At 44.1% G+C, this 22,500-nt stretch overlaps 3 protein-coding genes across 4 annotated transcripts in view; 1 reads left to right on the top strand and 2 right to left on the bottom strand.

Annotated features, from left to right (window-relative positions):
• The window catches only part of kcnq5b (potassium voltage-gated channel, KQT-like subfamily, member 5b), a 147,238-nt gene extending 137,376 nt beyond the window's left edge, over positions 1 to 9,862 (top strand). The window contains 5 exon segments of the mRNA XM_042102680.1: positions 872 to 980; positions 2,935 to 3,066; positions 3,766 to 3,876; positions 6,154 to 6,280; positions 7,163 to 9,862. Coding sequence (XP_041958614.1) covers positions 872 to 980; positions 2,935 to 3,066; positions 3,766 to 3,876; positions 6,154 to 6,280; positions 7,163 to 8,401 — 1,718 coding nt within the window. The 3' untranslated portion in view covers positions 8,402 to 9,862.
• Positions 9,863 to 10,487: 625 nt separating this feature from the next.
• Positions 10,488 to 16,881, bottom strand: eef1a1b (eukaryotic translation elongation factor 1 alpha 1b). Its single transcript, XM_042104598.1, has 8 exons — positions 16,742 to 16,881; positions 15,710 to 15,889; positions 15,321 to 15,500; positions 14,705 to 15,001; positions 13,733 to 13,883; positions 12,932 to 13,188; positions 12,248 to 12,482; positions 10,488 to 11,322 (listed from the first exon to the last, which is right to left on the bottom strand). Exons 2-8 carry the CDS (start codon positions 15,851 to 15,853, stop codon positions 11,198 to 11,200), a joined length of 1,389 nt encoding a protein of 462 aa, XP_041960532.1. The 5' UTR covers positions 15,854 to 15,889; positions 16,742 to 16,881; the 3' UTR covers positions 10,488 to 11,197.
• A 354-nt stretch (positions 16,882 to 17,235) lies between these two features.
• rin2b (Ras and Rab interactor 2b) overlaps positions 17,236 to 22,500 on the bottom strand; it is a 47,103-nt gene continuing 41,838 nt past the window's right edge. For both annotated transcript variants that reach the window (XM_042104549.1, XM_042104548.1), the window contains 2 exons: positions 20,929 to 21,092; positions 17,236 to 20,445 (listed from right to left, as the gene is read on the bottom strand). In XM_042104549.1, the coding sequence (XP_041960483.1) occupies positions 20,047 to 20,445; positions 20,929 to 21,092 (563 nt within the window). In that variant the 3' untranslated portion in view covers positions 17,236 to 20,046. The remainder of the gene's footprint in view (positions 20,446 to 20,928; positions 21,093 to 22,500) is intronic.

Genomic DNA, 22,500 nt, shown 5'->3' with positions numbered 1-22,500 from the left:
AAAAAAGTGTAACAAATACAATGTAGGTGCGTCTTAATGTCTGTGGGCTCTAAGGAGCACTGCTGTGTGCCACTCTGCTCAGCTAAAGTCGTTATAAAAGCGATTTTAGCTTCCACCTTTTTCCTAAACGCCAGCCTACGTGCACAGTGGCTGCACAAAAGCACACGTTTTGGTACAATCCGAAGCACTCATCTTCAGGTGCTTTTTGACAGCGATGACAATGAACAGGAAACAGGTTTGCCGACTTCAAGTCAAAAACAGAAGTTTGTCACTATACACTCTTTAAAGCGAATGTGTTGTCCCTACAGTATCTGGTAACAGATGTGTTAAAAAAAACAACGCAAGTTGTGTTGCAAGTTGTGTTGATTCAATGCAAGTATTTTCAACACATTTTGTGTAACACATTAAAAAAGGAAACAACACAAACTTGTGTGGTCCATATCTGGACACAGAGATGTGTTAAAACAACACAAGTTGCGTTGTTTTCAGCACATTCATTTTAAGAGTGTAGTGTGCAGAGTCCACACCTAGCCCCTTTGATGGAATCTATTGTAGTGGCAAACCAATATCGTGGCTCAGTTTGAGGAGACGTCACACAATAGGACGCAGTTGCAACAGAATTAACAACTGTGGATGACTTGTTGTTAATAAGCCTATTTCACAGTGTCCAGGTGTCCGACCTCGTTGATGTTAATGATGCCTTAATGGGCAGGGTAAAACGTCTTCCTGCTTTTGTCTTTCCTGTGGACTTTTTTTTTGCTGCCTATTGTTGATTTACACAGCGGCCCCATCTTGTGAAATGGGCTAATCGCTGTTAATTGAGATGAAGGTGTTTAAAAGGTGTTTACAAGCCCTGATGTTCCTCTGGCAGGTGACAGTAACATGGCAGCAGACGACGCCTTTGACGAGCGGAGCTGCCACTGTGACATCTCAGCAGAGGACCTGCTGCCCCCCATTAAGTGTGTCATCAGAGCCGTCAGGTGAATAACTACAACACACACACACACACACACTCTCACAAACAAACACACACACACATACACACACACACACACACAAACACACATGAAATCACACACACACACACACACACACACACACACACACAAACACACGCGCACGCACACACACACGAAATCACACACATATAGAGACATATAGAGATATTTTCACACTGGCAGCTACTACCCTCTGAATGATTTATGCATGTCTGTATGTTTGCTTGTACATGTGTATATGACAGAAGGCCCACACTCTCACACACTACTACTAAGTCTCATGCAAACGCATACACGGAATTTGGCAACAATGGCAGCGGACTACCCTCTGAGTGACTGTATGCCTACTCTAGGAGTTTACATCTGTCATATGCGTGTGCTCAGGCTATGTGACTGAAGGCACATTCTTCCTTTTAATGCCAATGAAGCATATTAAGTTGAGTTGAATTGAGTTGAATTGAAAGGAGTGAGTGTGAGTGTATGAGAGTAAAGAGTAGCCCCGCAGCACCCCCCTCAGCACCCTGCCCGCCTCGCCGCCCCTCGGCCTCCACGAAGCCCCGGGAGCTTGGACTGTTTTCCACTGCTGCCCTATCAGTCAAACCACAGGCCTTAAACCCAGTATAAGCACAGGATTGAGTTGCAGTCTGTTCTGCTAGTCACGCACATGCAGCATGCACACACACACACACACACTCTCATACACACACTCACACAAGCTGCACACAAGATCAAGGTGAGTTTGGGGTTTGTAGTGTATGGCAGTGGTAATAGGGAGCAAGATGGTGTGTGGTGGTGGTGTGTGTGTGTGTGTGTGTGTGTGGACATGCTGCATGGTTGTGTGTGTGTGTGTGAGAGAGAGAGAGAGAGAGAGAGAGAGAGAGAGAGAGAGAGAGAGAGAGAGAGATTCTAAAATTACACTTCATTATTTTCTCAGGGAGCTAAGTTGACCCAAAAGACACAGAGCATTTTGCTCTGAAAAATATAAGTAATTTGATTTGGTATGAAAATGTTTTGTGTGTAAATTGATCGCACTATTTTGTCTTTCCGTTGTTCTCGTTTTATGGAGAAAAAGATGGATTCGAACCTCCATATAACCCCTAAAACAAACCAAACAAATCCCTGGCATTTTCTGTTGATGTACTCCCCCAACTGGCGCCTATAGTGTACTGCAGCCTTCTGCTAATCTGGCTCCATCCCGTCCAGTCTGCCAAATTTAGAAGCTACATCACAGTCTCTTAAGTGAGTCACTCACAGCCAGTATACAAACAACCCCAAGCCACGCAGCAACATCAAGTAACAGATTTGTAGATATTTAGCAAAATTATGATTTTTATGCTCTCACAAAACCCACACAGCACAGACTGGACATATTTCATGAATAAATAAATATATGCATAATGCTCTCCCATCCCATCCCAAAAAAAAATTCACTCTGTGTTCCACAGAAATAAATAGGTACTAGAGTGCACTACTGAACATTTGTGAGGTCAATCAATGTTAATTAAATACATTCTAATTCAAAGACCCAGCAGGTAGGCTATTTGGCTACAGTGGTGCATTTGTAACATGAAAATCCATAGGATACAGAGTGTCATTCTTAATTAGGTTAGCTACAAATAGTTTTATATGCCCATTTTTTTTCACCTTGCCATTTTTGTTGTTAGTTTGCTTATTTATTTTTGGTCACGTGAATATTTCATGATTATCATTTTATCAATCAACTATAACATACTACTTCCATTATGGCACTTATAAATTAGCCCATTCACAGTGGTATGCACTTATGAAGTAATTAGTAATACCCCAGTGTATACATATACAGTTATGCCCATAACACTGTGAGAAGGTGACTTATGTACTGTACGTTCTCACTAATACATACTTGTGTGTGTTATGTGTTGTATGTGTGTGTGTGTGTGTGTGTGTGTGTGTGTAGGATCATGAAGTTCCATGTAGCCAAGAAGAAGTTCAAGGAGACACTGCGTCCTTATGACGTGAAGGACGTCATTGAGCAATATTCTGCTGGCCACCTTGACATGCTGTGCCGAATCAAGAGCCTGCAAACAAGGTGAGGATGCTCGCTCTCTCTGTCTCTGTCTCTCTCTCTCTCTCTCTCTCTTCTTCTTCTCTCTCTTCTTCTTCTCTGTAACATTAATTACAGAACATCATTCACATAACAGTGTTTGGCTGTGTGGGTGTTTTGTCTGCAGGCTCTTGGCGCGTTGACGTTGCTCACATACTCGTACGAAATCAAAAACACACAAACACACAGACACACACACACACACATACACAAACAGTCAGAAACGCAAACTCAGAGGGACACACACCGAAACAGTAACTAATACCATTTATTGCAGCTGAGGAGAGATATCCTTGGAAGAACTCCTCGGAGGTTGTGTATGTCCTGTCCATGTGCATTCTGTCCCTTTTAGGTGAACTGGTGGATATGTCTACATTTGCCTGATTTCTGCTGTGGTGAAGTACATGTGTGTATGCTGTATGGGTGAGGGCATGCATATATGTGTGACTCATGTGTGTGTGTGTGTGTGTTTTTGCATGTGTGTATATGTGTACACATTGGTATGTGTTGGCATACAGTATGTCGTATATGTGTGTGTGTGTGTGTGTGTGTGTGTGTGTGTGTATGTGTGTACAGGTGTGTGTGTGTGTGTACAGGTGTGTGTGTGTGTGTGTACAGGTGTGTGTGTTTGTGCGTGTGTGCACAGGTGTGTATGATGCGTGTCCCGTGTCTCCCCTCCTGCAGGCTGGACTGTATAGTGGGCCCCCAGCAGGGCCTAAGCAGCAGAGCCAAGACCTTTTCCTCTCCCTCACTGCCTCTCTATTACAGCCATGCCAGGAGGCAGTCGCCGCATGGGTCAGCACACACACACACACACACACACACATACAGACACATACACACACACACACACACACACACACACACACACACATACACACACACACACACACACACACACACACACACACACATACAGACACACACACACACACACATATCCAACATCCTTTTACACTACTCACTGACTGTGTGTAATCATGCATACTCCCTAACATCTCATCTGCCGTTTGGCAGAAAACAAACAAGTGGTTGTGCTCACAAACATAGCTCCCAAAATAAATATAAATTTTTTTGAGCTGTGTTACGCAGTCGCTGGTTCAGAAGCACTAATGCACTGAGTGCAGTTATATCTGGCTTTGTTTTGGTTGATTAATTAGTGTTCGAGTGTTTTGTTTTGAAATAGAAAATAGTATCATTATCTCCTTCTCCATAACACAATTATTATTTATTTTTTTCTAAAAGGTATCACATAACAAAATATAGCTTTGCATTTATAATTGAAAATTATCTTAGCAACAATTGTTAATAGCAACATCATGTCACTACTAGGGCTGTCAATCGATTAAAAAAAATAATCTAATTAATTACATACTCTGTGATTAATGAATCTAAATTAATCGCATATATAATTTTTGTTGTGAAAGTATTTTAAATATTTAAATTCAAATGAATCATTGAATAATCAGCATTAGTGACATTAAAGTTCAACGACTCTTTTATTATTAGTTTCACTGTTCAAATAATTACCATAATAATCTATGATATGACCTAATATGCTGAGGAAATAAATTCAAAAGTGCTTAGGGAAGAAGTTTTTTTTTTCACATACAAGGCATTTCAGGCCACAGATATAACCTAGGGGACACAATGAAAATAAATTAACACTCCCCTCAATGTCAACACTTATTTCTTTGCATTGATGTGCGACTACAGAGTTGATGACCTCCGGTGCAGCAGACATTGCAGAGGACTTTATTTTCAACACTTTATTTTTTATCAACACCATCAGGCCGTTTTTTAAAAGTAAATGTTCCAATCAATGATCCAGGCAGCACGTTTTCTTCTCTCTCCTTCATTTTACAGTCTAATTTTTACTGACTAGAACGGCTCGGGGTCAAAGGTCATACGGAATCGATTAATCTGCACTATTTTTTTTAATCAGTTATTTTTTCTCAAATTAATTAATCGAAATTAATCAGTTATTTTGACAGCCCTAGTCACTACATATTATTGCTGCAGTGAGATGTGTGTGAAAGTTAAAGTCTGCAATTCAGTTTTCTTTTCAAAAGAGGTTGTTAATCTCAATTTCGGGTCTCAGTTACAGTCAACTCCCAACCAAATGGCACTCATTCCCGTGCACCTGAAGCGCCATGTTGACTGGCTGGCATTGTTTACGTCTCGAGCCGAGCCACTGCGTTTGTTTACTGTTTACAGAGCCAGGGCTGTGTCCAAACACTGGAGTATTTTGTTTAGTGCAAACAACTGAATGGTCAGCTAGAGCAGTGGTTCTCAAACTGGGGGTTGGGACCGGGGGGGGGGGGTCGCCAAAAATATTGGAGAGGTCGCGAAATGATTTGCACTACATTTTTCTAAAGGTTTTTAGTCAAACGCTGACATAATGCCTTTGATGTTGATATAGCCTACCTATGAGAGAAGACATTTTCATCCTCTGCTTCCAATGTCCTTCCGCAACATTTCAAAACCAAATTCCGCTGGTTAGAGAGATGGGGGTCGCGAGACTTGGCCCATGTTTTTTTTGGGGGGGGTCGCCAGACAAAAAGTTTAAGAACCACTGAGCTAGAGGATCGTGAGGAGCAATCCTGACTAAATAAATGGGACGAGAATTGTAGACTGAATGAAATGGATGTGCATGATGGAATGATGAGATCTTTTTCAGATTCAACTACACTGGGAGTACCCCCCCCCCCCCCCGCCCTTCTCTAACTGCATGCTTTTCTTTTTTTGTCATTTTCATTAGCAATGTCCTGCACAGTACTGACAGATATGAATGTCCATAACTGGTCACATTTCCATCTATTAACACTCAATCTCTTTTTCCTTATACTAGGTGTCCTTCTGCTAGTGTTCAACGTTCTGATTTTAATGTTCTTTAATCTTCTTCTTCTTCTCTGGTAGATTGAATAGTAGTTGGGGTCCTGCTGCTCTCTATCAATCAGTCTTCTTACCTCTCTCTTTTCTACACACACACACACACACACACACACACACACACACACACACACACGTCTCGTCTCCTTACACGCTCTCCCCCATGGCTCTCTGTCTCAGGGTGGACCAGATCCTGGGCCGTGGACAGATCCCGCTGGACAAGAAAATTCGGGAGAAGCTGCTGTCTGACGGGGACCTGCTGGAGGACGTCAGCATGCTGGGCCGTGTGTGTAAGGTGGAGAGACAGGTCAGTTACTGGGCCGCGTGAGTAAGGCGTTCTACATACTCGACACACCCAACCGGTAGCGCGACACCGTGACGTCAAAATGACGTAGATCTTGCTGGCGCGCCAGGATTTTAGCCAGGTAGCGCGAGGTAGCGCACCACTCATTTTTTTTCAGACAGGAAACAGGAAGATGGACTAGTTCGAGGGCAAGCGAGAGTTGCAGTGTTTGTTACAGTCGTGAATTTGTAATAGTTTGCTGGATAAGTTAAGAAAGTTACCAGCGAGAGTTGCAACACATGGAATTAAGAGGAAAGAATAGAAACGATTTATTTTCAAACAAAGGATATCTATTAAGGCCTGAACAAAATCTCTTTCCACTTCAGGAAATTACACAAACTCAGCCAGCTGCTAGCTAGCTAGCCAGCTAAGTAAACTGTTTAAATTATGAAAATTTCCCTCGGGATGACTAAAGTATCTATCTATCTACTGTATCTATCTATCTATCTATCTATCTATCTATCTATCTATCTATCTACCTGTGCGCACACCTTGGAAACTAGATGATAATGATGGTGGTAGTTGTGAATAGTAGCAACCAAAGTCTGAAGTACCATCACAGAGGCTAGCTAATAGCAGAGCCCGTTTACATTCTCTGCTACTAGTGTTTCTTAATGCAGCTTCTTCTGCTGTGTAACGTAGTTAGCGTTAATCTTTTCACAACAGCGGCACCTCTGTTCAGGAGAATATTGCAACTAGTGTCGTGACCACGACGCGCGAGTATAAATCGTTACGGCGCTTCTGTGACGTCACATTGTCGCGCTACAGGTCGGGTGCGTCGAGTATGTGGCGCACTGTGGATTTCAGTATGTGGATTTCACTGAATGTCACTGTCTCTCCCTGTAGGTCCAGTCCATTGAATCCAAACTGGACTCTCTGCTGGACATCTACCGGCAGGTGCTTCACAAGGGCTCGTCCTCGGCCCTCACCTTGTCCTCACTGCCCTTATTCGAGTTCGAGCCGACCTCCGGCTACCCCAGCTCCATCCTCAGCCGGGACCTGTCGTCCACCTCCGGCCAAGTGCCGCGCTCAGCCAGCTCCAACCTGCACCGGGGCCTCCACATCATCCTGGCCCCCAACGAGCTCAACCTCAACCTGGGCTCCTCCTCTCCGTCGGGGCCGGCCCCCTCCCCGAGCCCGGGGCCCTTCAGCCCGCAGCCGCCCACCCCAGACAGCGTGTCGGCGGCCAGCCCGCCCCCGATGCCGCTCACCCCCAACAGCTTCTCGGGGATGGGCCACTTCTCCAGCCTGGGACGGCCTCCTCCGCATCCGTCCTCGCTGGTTGGCGGCGTCGGCGGGATCCCCAACACCCTGATGCAGCAGCAGCAGCAGCATCTCCCGGGGGCGCCCCCTCCGCTGCCCCCACCGGCCGCCCACACGCCGCTGCTCGCGCACAGGGCCGCCCGGCGGGACGGGGTCCCCGGAGGGGGGGACTTCTCGCCGCCCTTCCTGATGGGGGTGCGCGAGGAAGGGGAGGAGGCGCTGGGCTCCGGGCTGGGCAGGCCCCCACCCCCACAGCACCACCACCACCACCACCCTCCGCACCCCCAGCACCCCAAGGGCCGGCTGAGCACCAAGGAGGATGGCTCCTGGAGGAGGCACATGAGCCTGGAGATGGACCCCCTGGCGCCACTCCAGAGGAGGCCCGTCTCGGGGGACCAAGGCCTGGGCAAGTCCCTGTCCGTGCAGGACCTCTTGGGGACGGGGACGGACGTGGACGGCCACCCCAGTCTGTCGTCGACCTCCTCCTCCTCGAGCAGCAATGACTTGAGCAGGGGCCTGGGGGAACCACTCTGCGGGAGGGGAGGTGGTGGTGGTGGAGGAGGAGGAGGAGGAGGAGGAGGAGGAGGAGAAGGGTGGGGGGAGACGGACCTCTTCATCAGCGATAAGGACCTGGAAGCCCCCGGGGGGGCGTTTGACTTCCTGTCCCCAGGGACAGAAGAGGCCACGTCCTTCTCCTCCGAGCTGCTTAGAACGAGCGCAACGGATCCCCGCGGCTCCAGCCACAGCCTGGCCAGAGGTCGGGGAGACGCTGGGCGTGGCAGCGAGGAGTCCCTCAGCACGCCCCATGTCCGGCTAAAATAAACACGCGAGACCGCTACGCGCAGGCCGGCCACATGCGAACACAAACCTTTGTTTTTATTCTATGTTTGTCTTTTTTTTTTTTTTTTTTTTACAAAAAACAAGATTTTTGGGAGGCATAGGTTTTTTTAAAAAGACAAAAATAGAACAATGTGTTAGCCAAGTATTTTTTTTTTCTTTTTCTGGTTTCACAAATGTTAACTACTTTTTTGAAGAAAGGACAAGAGTTCCTCTACTCCTGATTCTACTGCATGAGTTTCTTTGTAAGAAATTATACATGTATTTGATGCACTCATGGGTAGAGGACGTGGGAGGGTTTCTTTTTTTTTGTTTTGTTTTTTAAAGTATACAGTAAATGTCAATGTATCAGAGAACCTCATTTTGGACAAAACCATAAGCCATGACCTCAACACTGCATGCACTCCGCATGGATCCTTTCAGCTAGAGCATGACATTCATACAAAAAAAAAACTCAAAGCTCCCAAAGTCAACATACCACAATGCATCAGAAAGATATCACCTCTGCAGCTCTATCACTGCAGTCTACATGGATAGGGGCATCTTTATTTGCACGTTAACTGTATTTTATGTAAGAAAGGTCACGTTACATTATACTTACAAGTGCCGGACACAATGAGAGAGACATCTCTGCTAAATACTGTATTGTATAGTTTTGATAACCAAACTAAGTATTTAGACGATGAAGACATTTTAGCAACTTCAGGGGTGTCAGCTTCTGCACCTGGGTATGTCCTGTCTTTTCAATGTCAACTGAATGTTGTCCCCACATAACCGAAACATATAACTCCCTTTTTAAACCATATGTCACTCAAAACACATACGGATGTAGTTTAACAAATCTAGTGATGGTAGTTAAGTTAAATGCTGCTTGTTACTAATGAACTTGAAAAAAAAAAAAACCGAAACTCTAAAAAGACTGAGATCTTTCTATGAGGGAGAAATTATAACCTAAGATGACATCCTTATGTTTGATTCAAATGCAGTTGCAGAACCGACAACTAGAGAACACTGTTGTTTACACTTGTGTCCTTAGAACGTTTAGCTCGACTAACTCTACGGCTAAAGTGGAGCAACACCAGTTGAGTAAAACCCAGAGAGTGGTGTGGTCTAGTTGGCACAACATGGGATTTCAAAATGGCAGAGTTTGACTGGTTGCTGCACAACCCATCCCTCCCTGATTGTTTTGAAGGTATAAAAAGATAACTATGTTTAGCTAGGTAGATAGATAAAAGAATCCAGCCAGTTTATCAGACCTTATTTAGACTAATTACAAAATATATAACTGTACTGCATATTTTTAATGTCACTAGAAGTTACTATTCTTTATGATTTATTTTACTCCTCTCGACTAAGTACATCCTGTATCAAGCCCGCACATTTCCCTCTTATTCTGACGATAAAGGTACGATTTAAATACCGCACAATCACAATGAAACTATGAACCGTACAATGGCACGTCAACGCAAACCATGAGTTGGACTGGACATCCACGGCTGGTGGCAACTGCACTGTGTAAACTTCCAAGTACAAGCATGCAAATATGCACATAATATTGTACGCACAGAAATGGTGCCTTTCTTTCAGCCTCAACATCAACCTTCCTCAGCTGAAAATGGGACGATCTCACACACAGACAATCTCACAATGCACCCATCTTTAGCCAACAGCGTTTGATAGCTGTTTCAGGATGTATAATAACACCTTTCTTCCCTATCCAGGATTAAGCCACGGCAAGCAAACGGGCCTTTAAAATGTTTCCTTTTGCTATCACCACCATGATTTTTTTTTTTTGTTGCCAATGTGTTCAAGTCCCAAGTTTCTTTAGCGATATACAGCCTGTTACAATACAGAGATGCAAATGAACTCTTCTCATACTGAAAAGAATAACACATTTAAAAAGTGTAAAAATAAAATAAAAAATAGTCTGCCTCCGTGTCTGTGTTACTTTTATTGAGTCCCTTTGTGTGTTGTAATTATTTCATCATATCCAGACTTTAGCACGTAGCTAACCTTTTAGTTAGGCGGAGCCAGGCCGAGTTAGCCAAGGAACAATGAGAAGTACAGCGTGTGAGATTATCAGATCTTTAATAGAATGGTTAGGTCATTAATCTACAGGAGAACTGCAGGGCACAAAGAACCATATCCATTTAAAGTACACGAGTGCTAGTGCAAAAGACTCAAGAGTGGAAAGTGCTACGTCAGATTGAGCTAAGCTTTGTTTGTTCCAGTATTTTCTCTCTCTTTTAAAGTGCACAAAGAGCATGCATTCAGCTTAAACAGTAAAAGCTTTTAACATTCAACGGGATAAAACCCAAAAAAGACCAGATTCAAGTCAGCAAGTCATGTTCAAACTATGACTACTTAACGTCTATTAAAATAAGTGCTATCGGGGATATAGTGGGTCACGATTGAACAGTGGTCGACCCCAGAAAGAGGACAACGTTGACCACCCGACCTCGTCACAGACTACATATAGCTTATATACTCTTGAACAATAAACGCATGAAGAACTGGAAACAATGTTACACAAACAACACTACGAGACTAAACTACTCAAACATTGAAACAAGTGTGTCGCCTAAAGGTGGTCATTGTCCGAGCAGTTAACGTTTTGGTCAAGTTAAGGTGTGAGTAATGTGGGTTTCTTTTTTTCCTTCTTCTACTCTTGCGATGCATTGTGGGAATTAACCAGCCTTTATGGATGAGGGGAGGGGCCGGCTGGGCGTTGTCGTTCGTGTTGCCGCTGGTGACGCAGGGCGGGGCGGCGACGCACAACGTTCATTTGTTCTTCTGGGCCTTCTGGGCGGACTTGGTGACTTTGCCGGTGGTCGCGGCTTTCTTCTCCACGGCCTTGATGACCCCGACTGCCACGGTCTGGCGCATGTCACGCACCGCAAAGCGCCCTGGGGAATGAAAGGGACGATGTTAGAATCAGTTTTATTTGCCAAGTATACTTACAGTACATACACAAGGAATCTGACTTCCATAGGTGTTAACTCTGTATACATTCAACAAATAGAAATGTAGTGGTTTACATTCAGTAGACAAATAGTAATATAGACACATACTGTACAATAGAGACAACAATGTACATATAGGCACATATCAACATAATATACATATATTATGTAATGTAATTATGTTAGTATTATTAGAAACCTCAGGGACACCTTAGTAATGGGGACCTACATGATGATCTTATAACACATTCATAAGCACTGAAAAAACTAAATCAATGGGCTACCGCCGGGCTACACCAGGCGTGCAACTCAAACGTTCCGTTGGCAGAGCACAAATATAGTTCTTAGAAGACTAATTCCAATTTACACGCTGCTATCACGATTATATTGAACACAATTGTTGCTGTATACTCTCTGTGAACAGAACGTTTCATTTACAATGCCTGGTGCAGCCTGTCTGTAAGAATTAACAAGGTCTATCTGGCATATTCTCAAAGTTAAGTACGGTCATCGTCAGCACTCCATCCAGCTTCTATTACTTACACCCAGAGATTATCGACAATCTTACAAATATCCAGATTTTGAGTTTCATTGATATTCAAAATGCATTGAAACGCAAACCGTCAGTAGTCCCCAGAGAACTGAGGCCATGTCAAAACTGTAATGTGGACTCAAACCAGTCAAGTAATCTTGTAGCTTTGGCTGTTGCATACTATCAGTGTATTGTTCTTGTTTAGAGTTGTTGACATGGCTTAACTATAAGCAGTAAGATTACTTTACTGAGTTACAGTGAACGTGTTTGAAGAGACTCTTTTTCCATATGAGTTAACTTCCTCTTTAAACCAGGAGCTCACGCCAAATAACTTACCCAGAGGAGGATACTCGGAGAAGCTCTCCACACACATGGGCTTGCCGGGGATCATGTCCACGATGGCGGCATCCCCAGACTTCAGGTTCTTGGGGTTGTCCTCCAGCTTTTTGCCTGAGCGGCGGTCAATCTTCTCCTTGAGCTCCGCGAACTTGCAGGCGATGTGGGCAGTGTGACAATCCAGGACGGGAGCATAACCAGCGCTGATCTGACCGGGGTGGTTCAAGATGATCACCTGGATTTGTAGAAACACGCAAATGGGTCAGGGCTCATCTGGGACCTAATGTTTGTGTGGACTTTAGAAGTTTAGAAGGACTTTAGAAGTTTTTTTAGAAGTTTTTTTCACAACATGACTCTGAGAGTCTGTCAAAAACTATGTTAGAGTAATTAAGGGCGTTTTTCACAACTGGCTTGTTTGGGAACAGTTGAATTGGAATATGTGTAACACAGCAACTCTGTTTCAGGAAACAAAACAAACAGACAGACGCCAGCAGCCCATTTTCAATAGAACTCTGAAGAGGTGTGTTAAATCTGGAACATATACAGTTTGAGTCGGTACGTCTTCTGTTGTATTTTAGGGAAGCTGTGACTGACTGTTCTTCACGAAAAACGATATAACTTAAAAGGTTTACAAAAGCCTTTGAAAGGTACTTACCGGTAAGTCATTCTAAAGGTGTTGCTCACCTGGGCAGTGAAGCTGGCGGCCTCTTGTGGAGGGTCGTTCTTGCTGTCCCCGGCCACGTTGCCGCGGCGGATGTCCTTGACCGACACGTTCTTGACGTTGAAGCCCACGTTGTCCCCGGGCAGGGCCTCGGACAGGGCCTCATGGTGCATCTCCACCGACTTTACCTCGGTGGTCACGTTCACAGGGGCAAAGGTCACCACCATGCCAGGCTTCAGGACGCCAGTCTCCACACGACCCACAGGGACGGTTCCAATGCCTGAGGGACAAACGGGAAGAGCAGGTCGGTCCAAGCACTAACACAGCAAGACATTTTTGGCTACTTTCCTTAGACAAACAAGATATGCTTCTTCTATTCATACTAGAGTACATTACATACTGGATATAATCTATTACAAAGCCATGTATGTGACTCCTCACTGAGAAACAAATTGAGAATATTCACATTGTCAGTGAAGTTTTTTTTGCAAATAAACAGCAACTCATTGCACAGCTGTTATGGATCCCCTCCCCCTTTGTCTTTCAAAACTTTTAGCTTTTTTAGACAGTATAGGCTACAGTATAATTTCTTTCACTTTTGTCCTAGAGTTAAAAATAATATGACAGCTGCTCAGGGAGACATCAAAACCATCTCCCGCTACATATCTTAAAAGAGAACGAACAGAAAACACACACAAGCCACAGCTTAATCCTCGCGCCTCTACTGTGAACTAAGAATAGCCACCACAGACGCCCGTCTGCAGACGGAACCTCAACGAGCTGCCACTCATCCGCTCCCGTTGCTCCCCCCACCCCCACCCTACCTCCGATCTTGTAGACGTCCTGCAGAGGCAGGCGGAGGGCTTTGTCGGTGGGCCGTGACGGGGGCTGGATGGCGTCCAGGGCCTCCAGGAGAGTGGTCCCGGAGGCGTTGCCGTCCTTGCGCGTGATCTTCCAGCCCTTAAACCAGGTCATCTGCAGGAGGGGAACGAAACGAGACCGGACAGGGATACCTGCTGTCAGCGCTTAATGCGGGATTAATCCCACGCACACATGGTGGCTAATTCATTCAGTTAGGGGATATGCTTGCTTAGGGGGACTGTTAGGCCAAAAGAAAAAAAAAAACGTGTCCTGGTGTACTACTAGCATATGGCACTGACTAAGGTAGAAGTGACAGTGTTTCCCAGAGAATTGAATTCCATTTCTGGTGGTTGGTTTGCAGAATTAACTTGAATGCAACAGTTTTTAACAAATTAGCACAGCTGGTTATGATGCTAACCAGATTTAAGCACAATTTAGTACAACCTGGAAAATTATTGTGTGGTGGTCAATGTTGATATTGTGGTGGGCCGCCACAAATAAGTCAATGTATGGGAAACACTGAGTGACAACAAAAGTGCTGATATATAAGTTTTTAGCAATGTTGTCTGGCAATTATATGATCTATTCCAAACGTTTGCCCAATAATACCCACTAATACCTGAAATTCTTAAACTTAATGTTACTTAATTTCAAACTTAATGTTTCAGTCCTAATAATAATTTATACTTAATATCCTGTCCAATAAGGGTAGCTGTAAGTCTAATAAGTCTAAATAACACTAGGTACCTACCTAGTGGTTCATAGTCATTGATGTGTAGTCATCAAGAATAATAATCAATTTGTCGATAAACTTTTAGACACCAACATTGTTGATTGGTTTTGAAAAGATCAGACCAGCGTGCTCATTGGACAACTAGTGACCAGGTTTAATTCTCATTGGTAGTGATAGTGAGGTGTTGTGATGGAGTACTCACGTTGGGGCTGGGCTCCAGCATGTTGTCGCCGTTCCAGCCAGAGATGGGCACGAAGGCCACCGTGTCCGGATTGTAGCCGATCTTCTTGATGTAGGTGCTGACCTCCTTAACAATCTCCTCGTAGCGCTTCTGGCTGTAGTTGGGCTCGGTGGAGTCCATCTTGTTGATGCCCACGATGAGCTGCTTGACGCCCAGTGTGTAGGCCAGCAGAGCGTGCTCGCGGGTCTGACCGTTCTTGGAGATGCCGGCCTCGAACTCGCCCACGCCGGCAGCCACAATCAACACAGCACAGTCCGCCTGCATGCAGGATGGAGAACACGAGAACGTGCCCACATTATACAAGTATATTATTTTCAATCCACTCACTAGCATACTTTTTTAATTTGCTCAACTGATTTAGTTGTTATGCATATGCACAATCTATTGTGTAAATATTTTCTCTAATCATATATGTCCATATTCTATAGCCAAGGTCTGCTCAGTTTATGTGCTTCAGACTATTGCATAATAAACCATACTTAGTAGGCTACATTCACATCATAACCTAAACAGTCCATACAGAAATATGTTTTTTTTTCTCCATTATGATCTGTAGCGCTATTAATGGCCATCAAACCTGAGAAGTGCCAGTGATCATGTTCTTGATGAAGTCCCTGTGCCCGGGCGCATCGATGATGGTGACGTAGTATTTGCTAGTCTCAAATTTCCAAAGGGAGATGTCAATAGTGATGCCACGCTCCCTCTCCGCCTTTAACTTATCCAGGACCCACGCATACTTAAATGAGCCTTTCCCCATCTTGAAAGAGACAGAAAAACACATGTTTACTTACTTACCAGAGGATAGACTTACCAAAAACAATAATGAAAAGTTCTATGGTATTTTGCGACACAAAAACTTCATATCACTGTAAAAGATCAGTGTTAAAACATGTCGTGAAAGCTGAATAATACTGCAGGTAAAGGACATTGCTGTCGGCTGATACGAAATACATCACCATAGCCTACCTCGGCGGCCTCCTTCTCAAATTTCTCGATGGTCCGCTTGTCGATGCCTCCGCATTTGTAGATGAGATGACCGGTGGTAGTAGACTTGCCCGAGTCCACATGGCCAATGACTACAATGTTAATGTGAAGCTTTTCCTTACCCATGTTTAGTTGCTGGGACTCGCACTGCTGCTATCGGATCTAAACAAGGAACAAAATATGAATTATTAATGTCAGCCATTTCTAATGAATGAGCCAATTGTCCGAGGTTACAACCAGTTAGTGTATGCAAATTTAATGTAGCCTAGGTTACAGGCAGTGGCAATTTGAATGTGGCGGAATTTAAAACATAAGCTAGGCTACTGCACGTCCTTGAGGGTGTCAAGAGAATTAGGCCTAAGTCATGGACATCAATTAAAAAATAGAAGAACCTGCGAATATTCTGCTATACAATGACCCACCATAATAAAGAATAGTCTAATGGCTATTAATTCGCTATTCCATTAACGAATTAACGAATAAGTTTTGTGCACAAAGACATTGATTGCAGTAGGCTTGTCTAATTCGGTTACTTGGCACTTTATGCAAATCTAATCGCAATAGGCCTACATAGATATATGCCGGCGCATGAACGTATAACGCTATTTGGCAAGTAGCCAGTAGCCTAGTGTCTGGTTAACAGAGCAAACGATGCCTTCCCATTATTTCGTCAATGGACCACAGGCCTCGCATCGATAGCTCGCATTCTGGGTTACAACTTGGCTATCCGCATTGCCACAATACATTTGATGGCCCGAAAACGCGCCATTATGAGACAGAGAACACGCACGGGGAATTAAAATTTCCGACCGACTGCAAATCCCTTCGGCCGCCGCGCCATGTTTCTGTCATCCGTATTCAAATGTTGCGCAGCAATGTCACAAAACTGCATGTCCACCATTTGAGCGCAATTAATTGGTGCTAATTGATATGACTCGTGTAAAAACAAACGGTTTCGTTGATAATATGCGTTAAAGCTTCGTCTGAAGGTCACGATTCGTTTCTATATCCCACCTTGGACAAAGTCCCTGCAGGTCGGTCGGCCGGTGGAGGCGGTCTGTTTCCCAGGGACGCTGCTTCGTTGTCTCAGCTACTGTAGCGAAGGTGCAGTTGTCGTCACCGAAGAGCTGTGAACCTCTCTCATCGCCACACAGAAAAAGGGAACTGCTATTCATGTTACATCCAGCAGATGGCAGCCTAGAGTTTGTAATCACCGTATAATCGCCGTCTGTCGACACTCCAAAGAAATGTGATGCTTATGGAAAATGGGAAAATGAGAATGATGCCTTCATTGGTCTGTGTGTAATATCCATTCATATTCAGATATATTTAATTTTAATTTAATTTAATTTAATTATAAAATGATACGATGTACATCTTCATCTTAATAAGAATTAACCAGATTGTTTCCTGTATTCTTTTCTACAGTAGGCCTAGGCTAGTGTCCGAGTACGACACAAGTTACCATCATTTCAAATGAAAAAAGGAATCTGTCCTGAATCCTGATATCCAGTTTCATTTCAGTTTATTGTGGAAATAACAGAGCAAGTGAAATGTCTCCATATTGAGGAGGTTAGTCAAATACAGAATGTGTTACAGTACAGTAATACAGTAATTTTCTAAATAAGTGCAATACATTTTGTAAAATTGAATTCTTTGCAGACCGAATTCCCGATGAATTGTAGGCCTACAAAACATTATCAGTCTTCACATGATATGGGCCTCCTTTAGGTATAGGCTAGTCTAAAATATGTTTTCTTGTGTAATAAGCGTAATAAGCATTATGTAAAATAGCTTGGGGGTGGGTCTGCACACACACTCTTTCTCACACACACACACACACACACACACACAGGAATCGGTTTATGTGCACTTTACCCAACTCTTTATTTCATCCCTTTTCAAACACCACAGCTTGGTCAACACACACAAACACCTCACAAACAGCTTGTCTACTACTGTCCTGCAGTGATAGGCTACATTGCTTCCGCAGGTAAGCAGCATTGGCATTTTCATTTTTTATTTCATAATGAAACCCTCTCATTGCTTCTTTAACAGCTGGTCTCTGTAATGAAGCCAAGCACAATCCTTGTCAATGGGATAAGTAATAATACGCATTTTTGCAGTGCAGTTGTTGAGTTTTATGACAATAGCCAATCAAATGTATTCAGACTTTCAAACTTTCATGACTGCATGAAGATTCAGTATGTGGAAAAGCTACTTTCATGACTGCATGAAAGTAGCTTCGTTGTCTCATAGGCTACTCTCTCTATATGTAGCCTATACAGCCCTGGTACAACACTAATTTATTAAACATAATTATGTCAGTTTTACTCAGTTGCTTTAGTGCATTTCTCAGAATTAAAATTCTCAATACTGTACGTGTTCAACCTCCATATAATCTAGTTTTACTATGCTATGGCATGAACATATTCATTGATATTTGTTTTTTAAGACATAAACTAAGCATTTGGAGCAAGTTATGCACTTTTGTATATAATCCACTGTGTAGTGTAGTTTGTACAATTTGTTGCGATAATACACTCACTGTCGAGCAAACATTAATATGATTCAAGAACTGCACCAAAGCAACTGATAGAAACTGTAACAAGCCCCATTATAGCCTCTGGTGTATGCCACAGTCCTAAAGGCACTTTTGGTTTGATGGCAGTTTTCTGAAGAGTGCAATAACAGATCAAGTCCACTAGGTGTCACACTCTCTTTGCATTCAATTGGCAGATATGCATTTTAAAGGCATAATCCGAGACTTAAGAATTCTGGTGAAAGATTGTCAGTATTTGAGTTCAACATAGTCAAATTCCACCCCTTCCCTGCTCCGCACTCCTGAACCAACATGTTGAGTGGCCGTCTTTGGCTCAACTCCGGCCACTGTGTTTGTTTCTTATTTAGAGAGCCAGGATTTCTGATCACACTCACTGTACACGCATGCACACCATGGTGGACTACTACACTTGTAAGTTCATAATGATGCCAAGTGATTGCATCACAGGTATGACTCTTCAGAACACTCTAAAGTATGTTCATATTCCGACCACAACAGCATGGCTACCTCATGGAATGACCATCACTCGCTTCTTTTCATGACTTGGATTTGTGAATATAACACTTGCATTTGTGTAATTTATGAAACAATAATTAAAAGTACAAAGTATAGCATATGTCTGCAGAATCAACGGTTAGCATATTATTTATTTTACTGGCATCAAGGTAAGTGACAGAACTGCTAGCAACTGGGACAAGAATGTGTACAGTACAGCGAATAGACATGGCTACAATAGTCATCCACAGTTAACCAGCAACCGGGACTGAAAATTTAAAATATATTCTATGAAATAATCTCTCTATAATAATAACAAATAACAATAAAATTATCTGTATCTTTATGTACAATGTACGAGATGGACTCAAAATGCAGGTTATTAATAGGGTACTTTCTTACAACCTCAGGCACATACATTGGTGTTTATGGACAAGAAAAGGCAACAGTGAAATCACATAAAGCTACATACACAGAGGTGCTGTACAGGAAACTATGGCTACCCAAGGAGGACAAACCTGTGGTTGGCATGTGAGCACCACTGTACAAATTCCAGTTCAGAAAAAGTTGAGACATTCAGTCACTCCATTGCAGAAGTATAATAATTAAAAGGCACAGATTAAAGGTCATCAGTCCTTTGCTTGAAGGTTAGATGACGTCTTCTGACACAAATTTTTAAGTTTGCATGCACACACAAGTCATTCTTTTGCACTTCACCCTCTCTTACCAAATATCTGCCAAATCCCAGAGCAAACTTGGCTGTATAGCATAGAATCAGATCCAGACTGGCGGTGAACTCTGGGAAATGTAGGATTTCATTCCTTACCTCAGGTCATAAAAATAGCCACGCAACTCTGCAGTTGTGAATAGCCCTGATATGTCTACAGGGATGCATCAATGCAGTTGGATGATCAAATATCACTTGAGCATGTCTTGAGATCAGAGGATATCTGTGCCACCACATCAGTCTCAGAACCAAACAGCACTCAAGTTGGGAAGGCCATTACTGAGACACTGACTGCTGCTGGTCATGGTGTACAGAATCAGGTCCAGGCTTCAAGTGCATTCTGGGAAATGTAGGATTTCCAACCCCTATTCAGGTCAGGAACATTAGGCACTGAAGCAGTGAATGACCCTGCAGGAACACATCATTGTAATCACATGGCATGATCAAATATCACCTGACCATAAGACAAGATGTCCTGTCTCTCTTGACAACGTCAACGAATCCGTAACTGGAAAAATTCACTCAAGGTCTCTCTCAACTAGAGTTGGGAAGGCCATTACTGATACAGTGACCACTGGTGCTGGTGCTGGTGCTGGTGGTGTTGTCGGCTGGCAGGCTGTGGTTCTGATTGTGGTTCTGGTCGTGGCTTTGCCCGAGTCCGAGGGTGGACATCCTGCGGTACACAAAGTGGTAGTCCTGGACCTGCGGGCGGCTGTGCAGCTCGGCCTTGATCCTCTGCGGGTGGGTGTCTGGTGCCAGCTGCTGGCTAGCGCCGTCCGTGAGCAGGAACAGGGCGTGGCTCTCGGGGTCGGCCACGCGGAACTTGAGCGCGCAGAGCTGGCACACCTCCTCGGTGGTGACGTACGGGCGCACCTGCAGCGTCTTGGAGGTGCAGCCGCTGCCCACCTCCTGCAGCGCCACCCGCAGGTAGTTCTGGAGAACACAATCACACGCGTCAGCTTTATTGCAGCCACACACAACGCTACATACCACAGGTTCATGTGCAGAGCGTAGTTTTGCACTATGTTACAATAAACTGCACACTAAATCGGACAATCTGCAGCATTTAAATGTACATGAGTCCACAAATGAAACACATGACATGTGGGTGTGCATGTCTGACTGTCTAGTAGCTGTTTGCACTTTACAGCTCGTCCACTGCGTCCAATGTAAGGATTTCCATGTAAACGTGCACATATCTAATGATGTGTCTGTGTGTGTGTGTGTGTGTGTGTGTGTGTGTCTGTGTGTGTGTGTGTGTGTGTGTGTGTGTGTGTCTGTGTCTGTCTGTGTGTGTGTGTATGTGTGTGTCTGTGTGTGTGTGTGTGTGTCTGTCTGTCTGTGTGTGTGTGTGTGTGTGTGTGTGTCTCTGTGTGTGTGTGTGTTTGTGAGAGTCTCGTGGGGCGGCGACTCTACCTGGAAGTCCTCCAGGGTGGGGATGGAGCGCTGGGTGGTGCGTCGGCGGTGCCACTGGTGCAGGGTGTTCTGGGCCTTGGAGCTGAGGACGCGTGCCGCCTGCTCCTCCTGGAGGTTCTTGATGAGCTCCATGGCACTGTACGCACTGGTCAGGTAGTACCCACCTGGGACACACACACACACACACACACACACACACACACAGAGAGAGAGAGATGCGTGTATCAGAACCATACCCATCACGTATTAGAGCGCAGATGCAGTCATATGTTCATCTGTCAGATTCATTAAAGTGTTTTGGGGCGTGCACATCTACAGGTGAGAGAAATCACACGGTCAGTGTGGGAGCCAGCCAAGCCAGGTGTGTAACCAAAAGAAGAGTGCAAACATGAAGGGCAAGGGAGAGAAAAAAAATCTCAAAAAAGTATCCACTACTACATGTGCATGAGGACAGAGATCAAGGCCAGAAACTCACATCGGCAAATGACAGGGTCAAAGGTCAAAAGTCAATCGACAGGGTCAAAGGTCAACAAAATGCAGAACGAATACAGATAGAGGAGCACAGAAAAAGCTGCAATGGGCTAAATCAGGGATACACAGGCTATGGTCAGCTTAAACAACAGGACAGAAGTTTGAAACAAGGCCCGAGAATCTCACAGAAAGGGTGTGGCAACTAATGAGGTTGTTGTTAACAGTTCATTGTGGAGTGATGAGGGCGGAGGCCAGGACATTATGCTATTTGTGTCACAGATCCCGAAGATTTGTTTTTGATGTTTCCCAGATTATTTTTTTTTTTTCACATGGGAGAAGCCACTGCGTGCAGGCTAGGTGCTAGTTTGGGTCTCCAATCAGTGCTACATCCGTTTATGAACTATAGGGCGCACACACACACACACACACACACACACACACACACACACACACACACACACACACACACACACACACACACACAGGGGACCTAGTGCCAAAAGTAACCTGGGACAATAACCCACTTTGGTGCCCAGAAAAGCAAATAACCTACACCCCCTGAATGCTTTCCAGTCTATTTATGCCTCAATGCCTTCCCTTGGAACAACCCGAACAGACATTTCCCCTGAGGCTACCTCATGTAAGCAACTGATCTGAGGTCAACTTTATAACTGAGCATCGGACTCTCTGTTCTAATGTGTAATATCTGCTAATCCCAGTGGTCATTATGTGGGAATTAAACACATATACTGTATATCTCTATAAAACATATAGAAGTCTATACCTGTCTACCAAGTATATAGTCTTTAGTAATAGTGTATTGAAGTGGAAATGTACTACTTAAAGTGTTCCTGTGATTGTGTTAGGTTTGCTTGGGAGATACGGTGAATTGAATGATGAGTCATGTTGCTGCAGGTTCTCGATGGAAAATATGCAGGATTCCTCATGTCATCTCTCTTACATCACCGCCTCGACTTGAGGCAAACATACTGCACGATGCACATATGCAATGACAGAACAGAGCAGAGTCAGCAGCACTGCAGAGAGAAAATCATGGAACATACTCCCTTGTATGAATGAGTTGAAAAAGATCTGATCTCT

The sequence above is a fragment of the Alosa sapidissima genome, chromosome 9 (genome assembly GCF_018492685.1).
Source record: "Alosa sapidissima isolate fAloSap1 chromosome 9, fAloSap1.pri, whole genome shotgun sequence".
Taxonomy (NCBI): Eukaryota; Metazoa; Chordata; class Actinopteri; order Clupeiformes; family Clupeidae; genus Alosa; species Alosa sapidissima.
The sequence above is the reverse complement of the archived record's forward strand: the minus strand, read 5'-3'. Positions and strand labels throughout refer to the sequence as shown.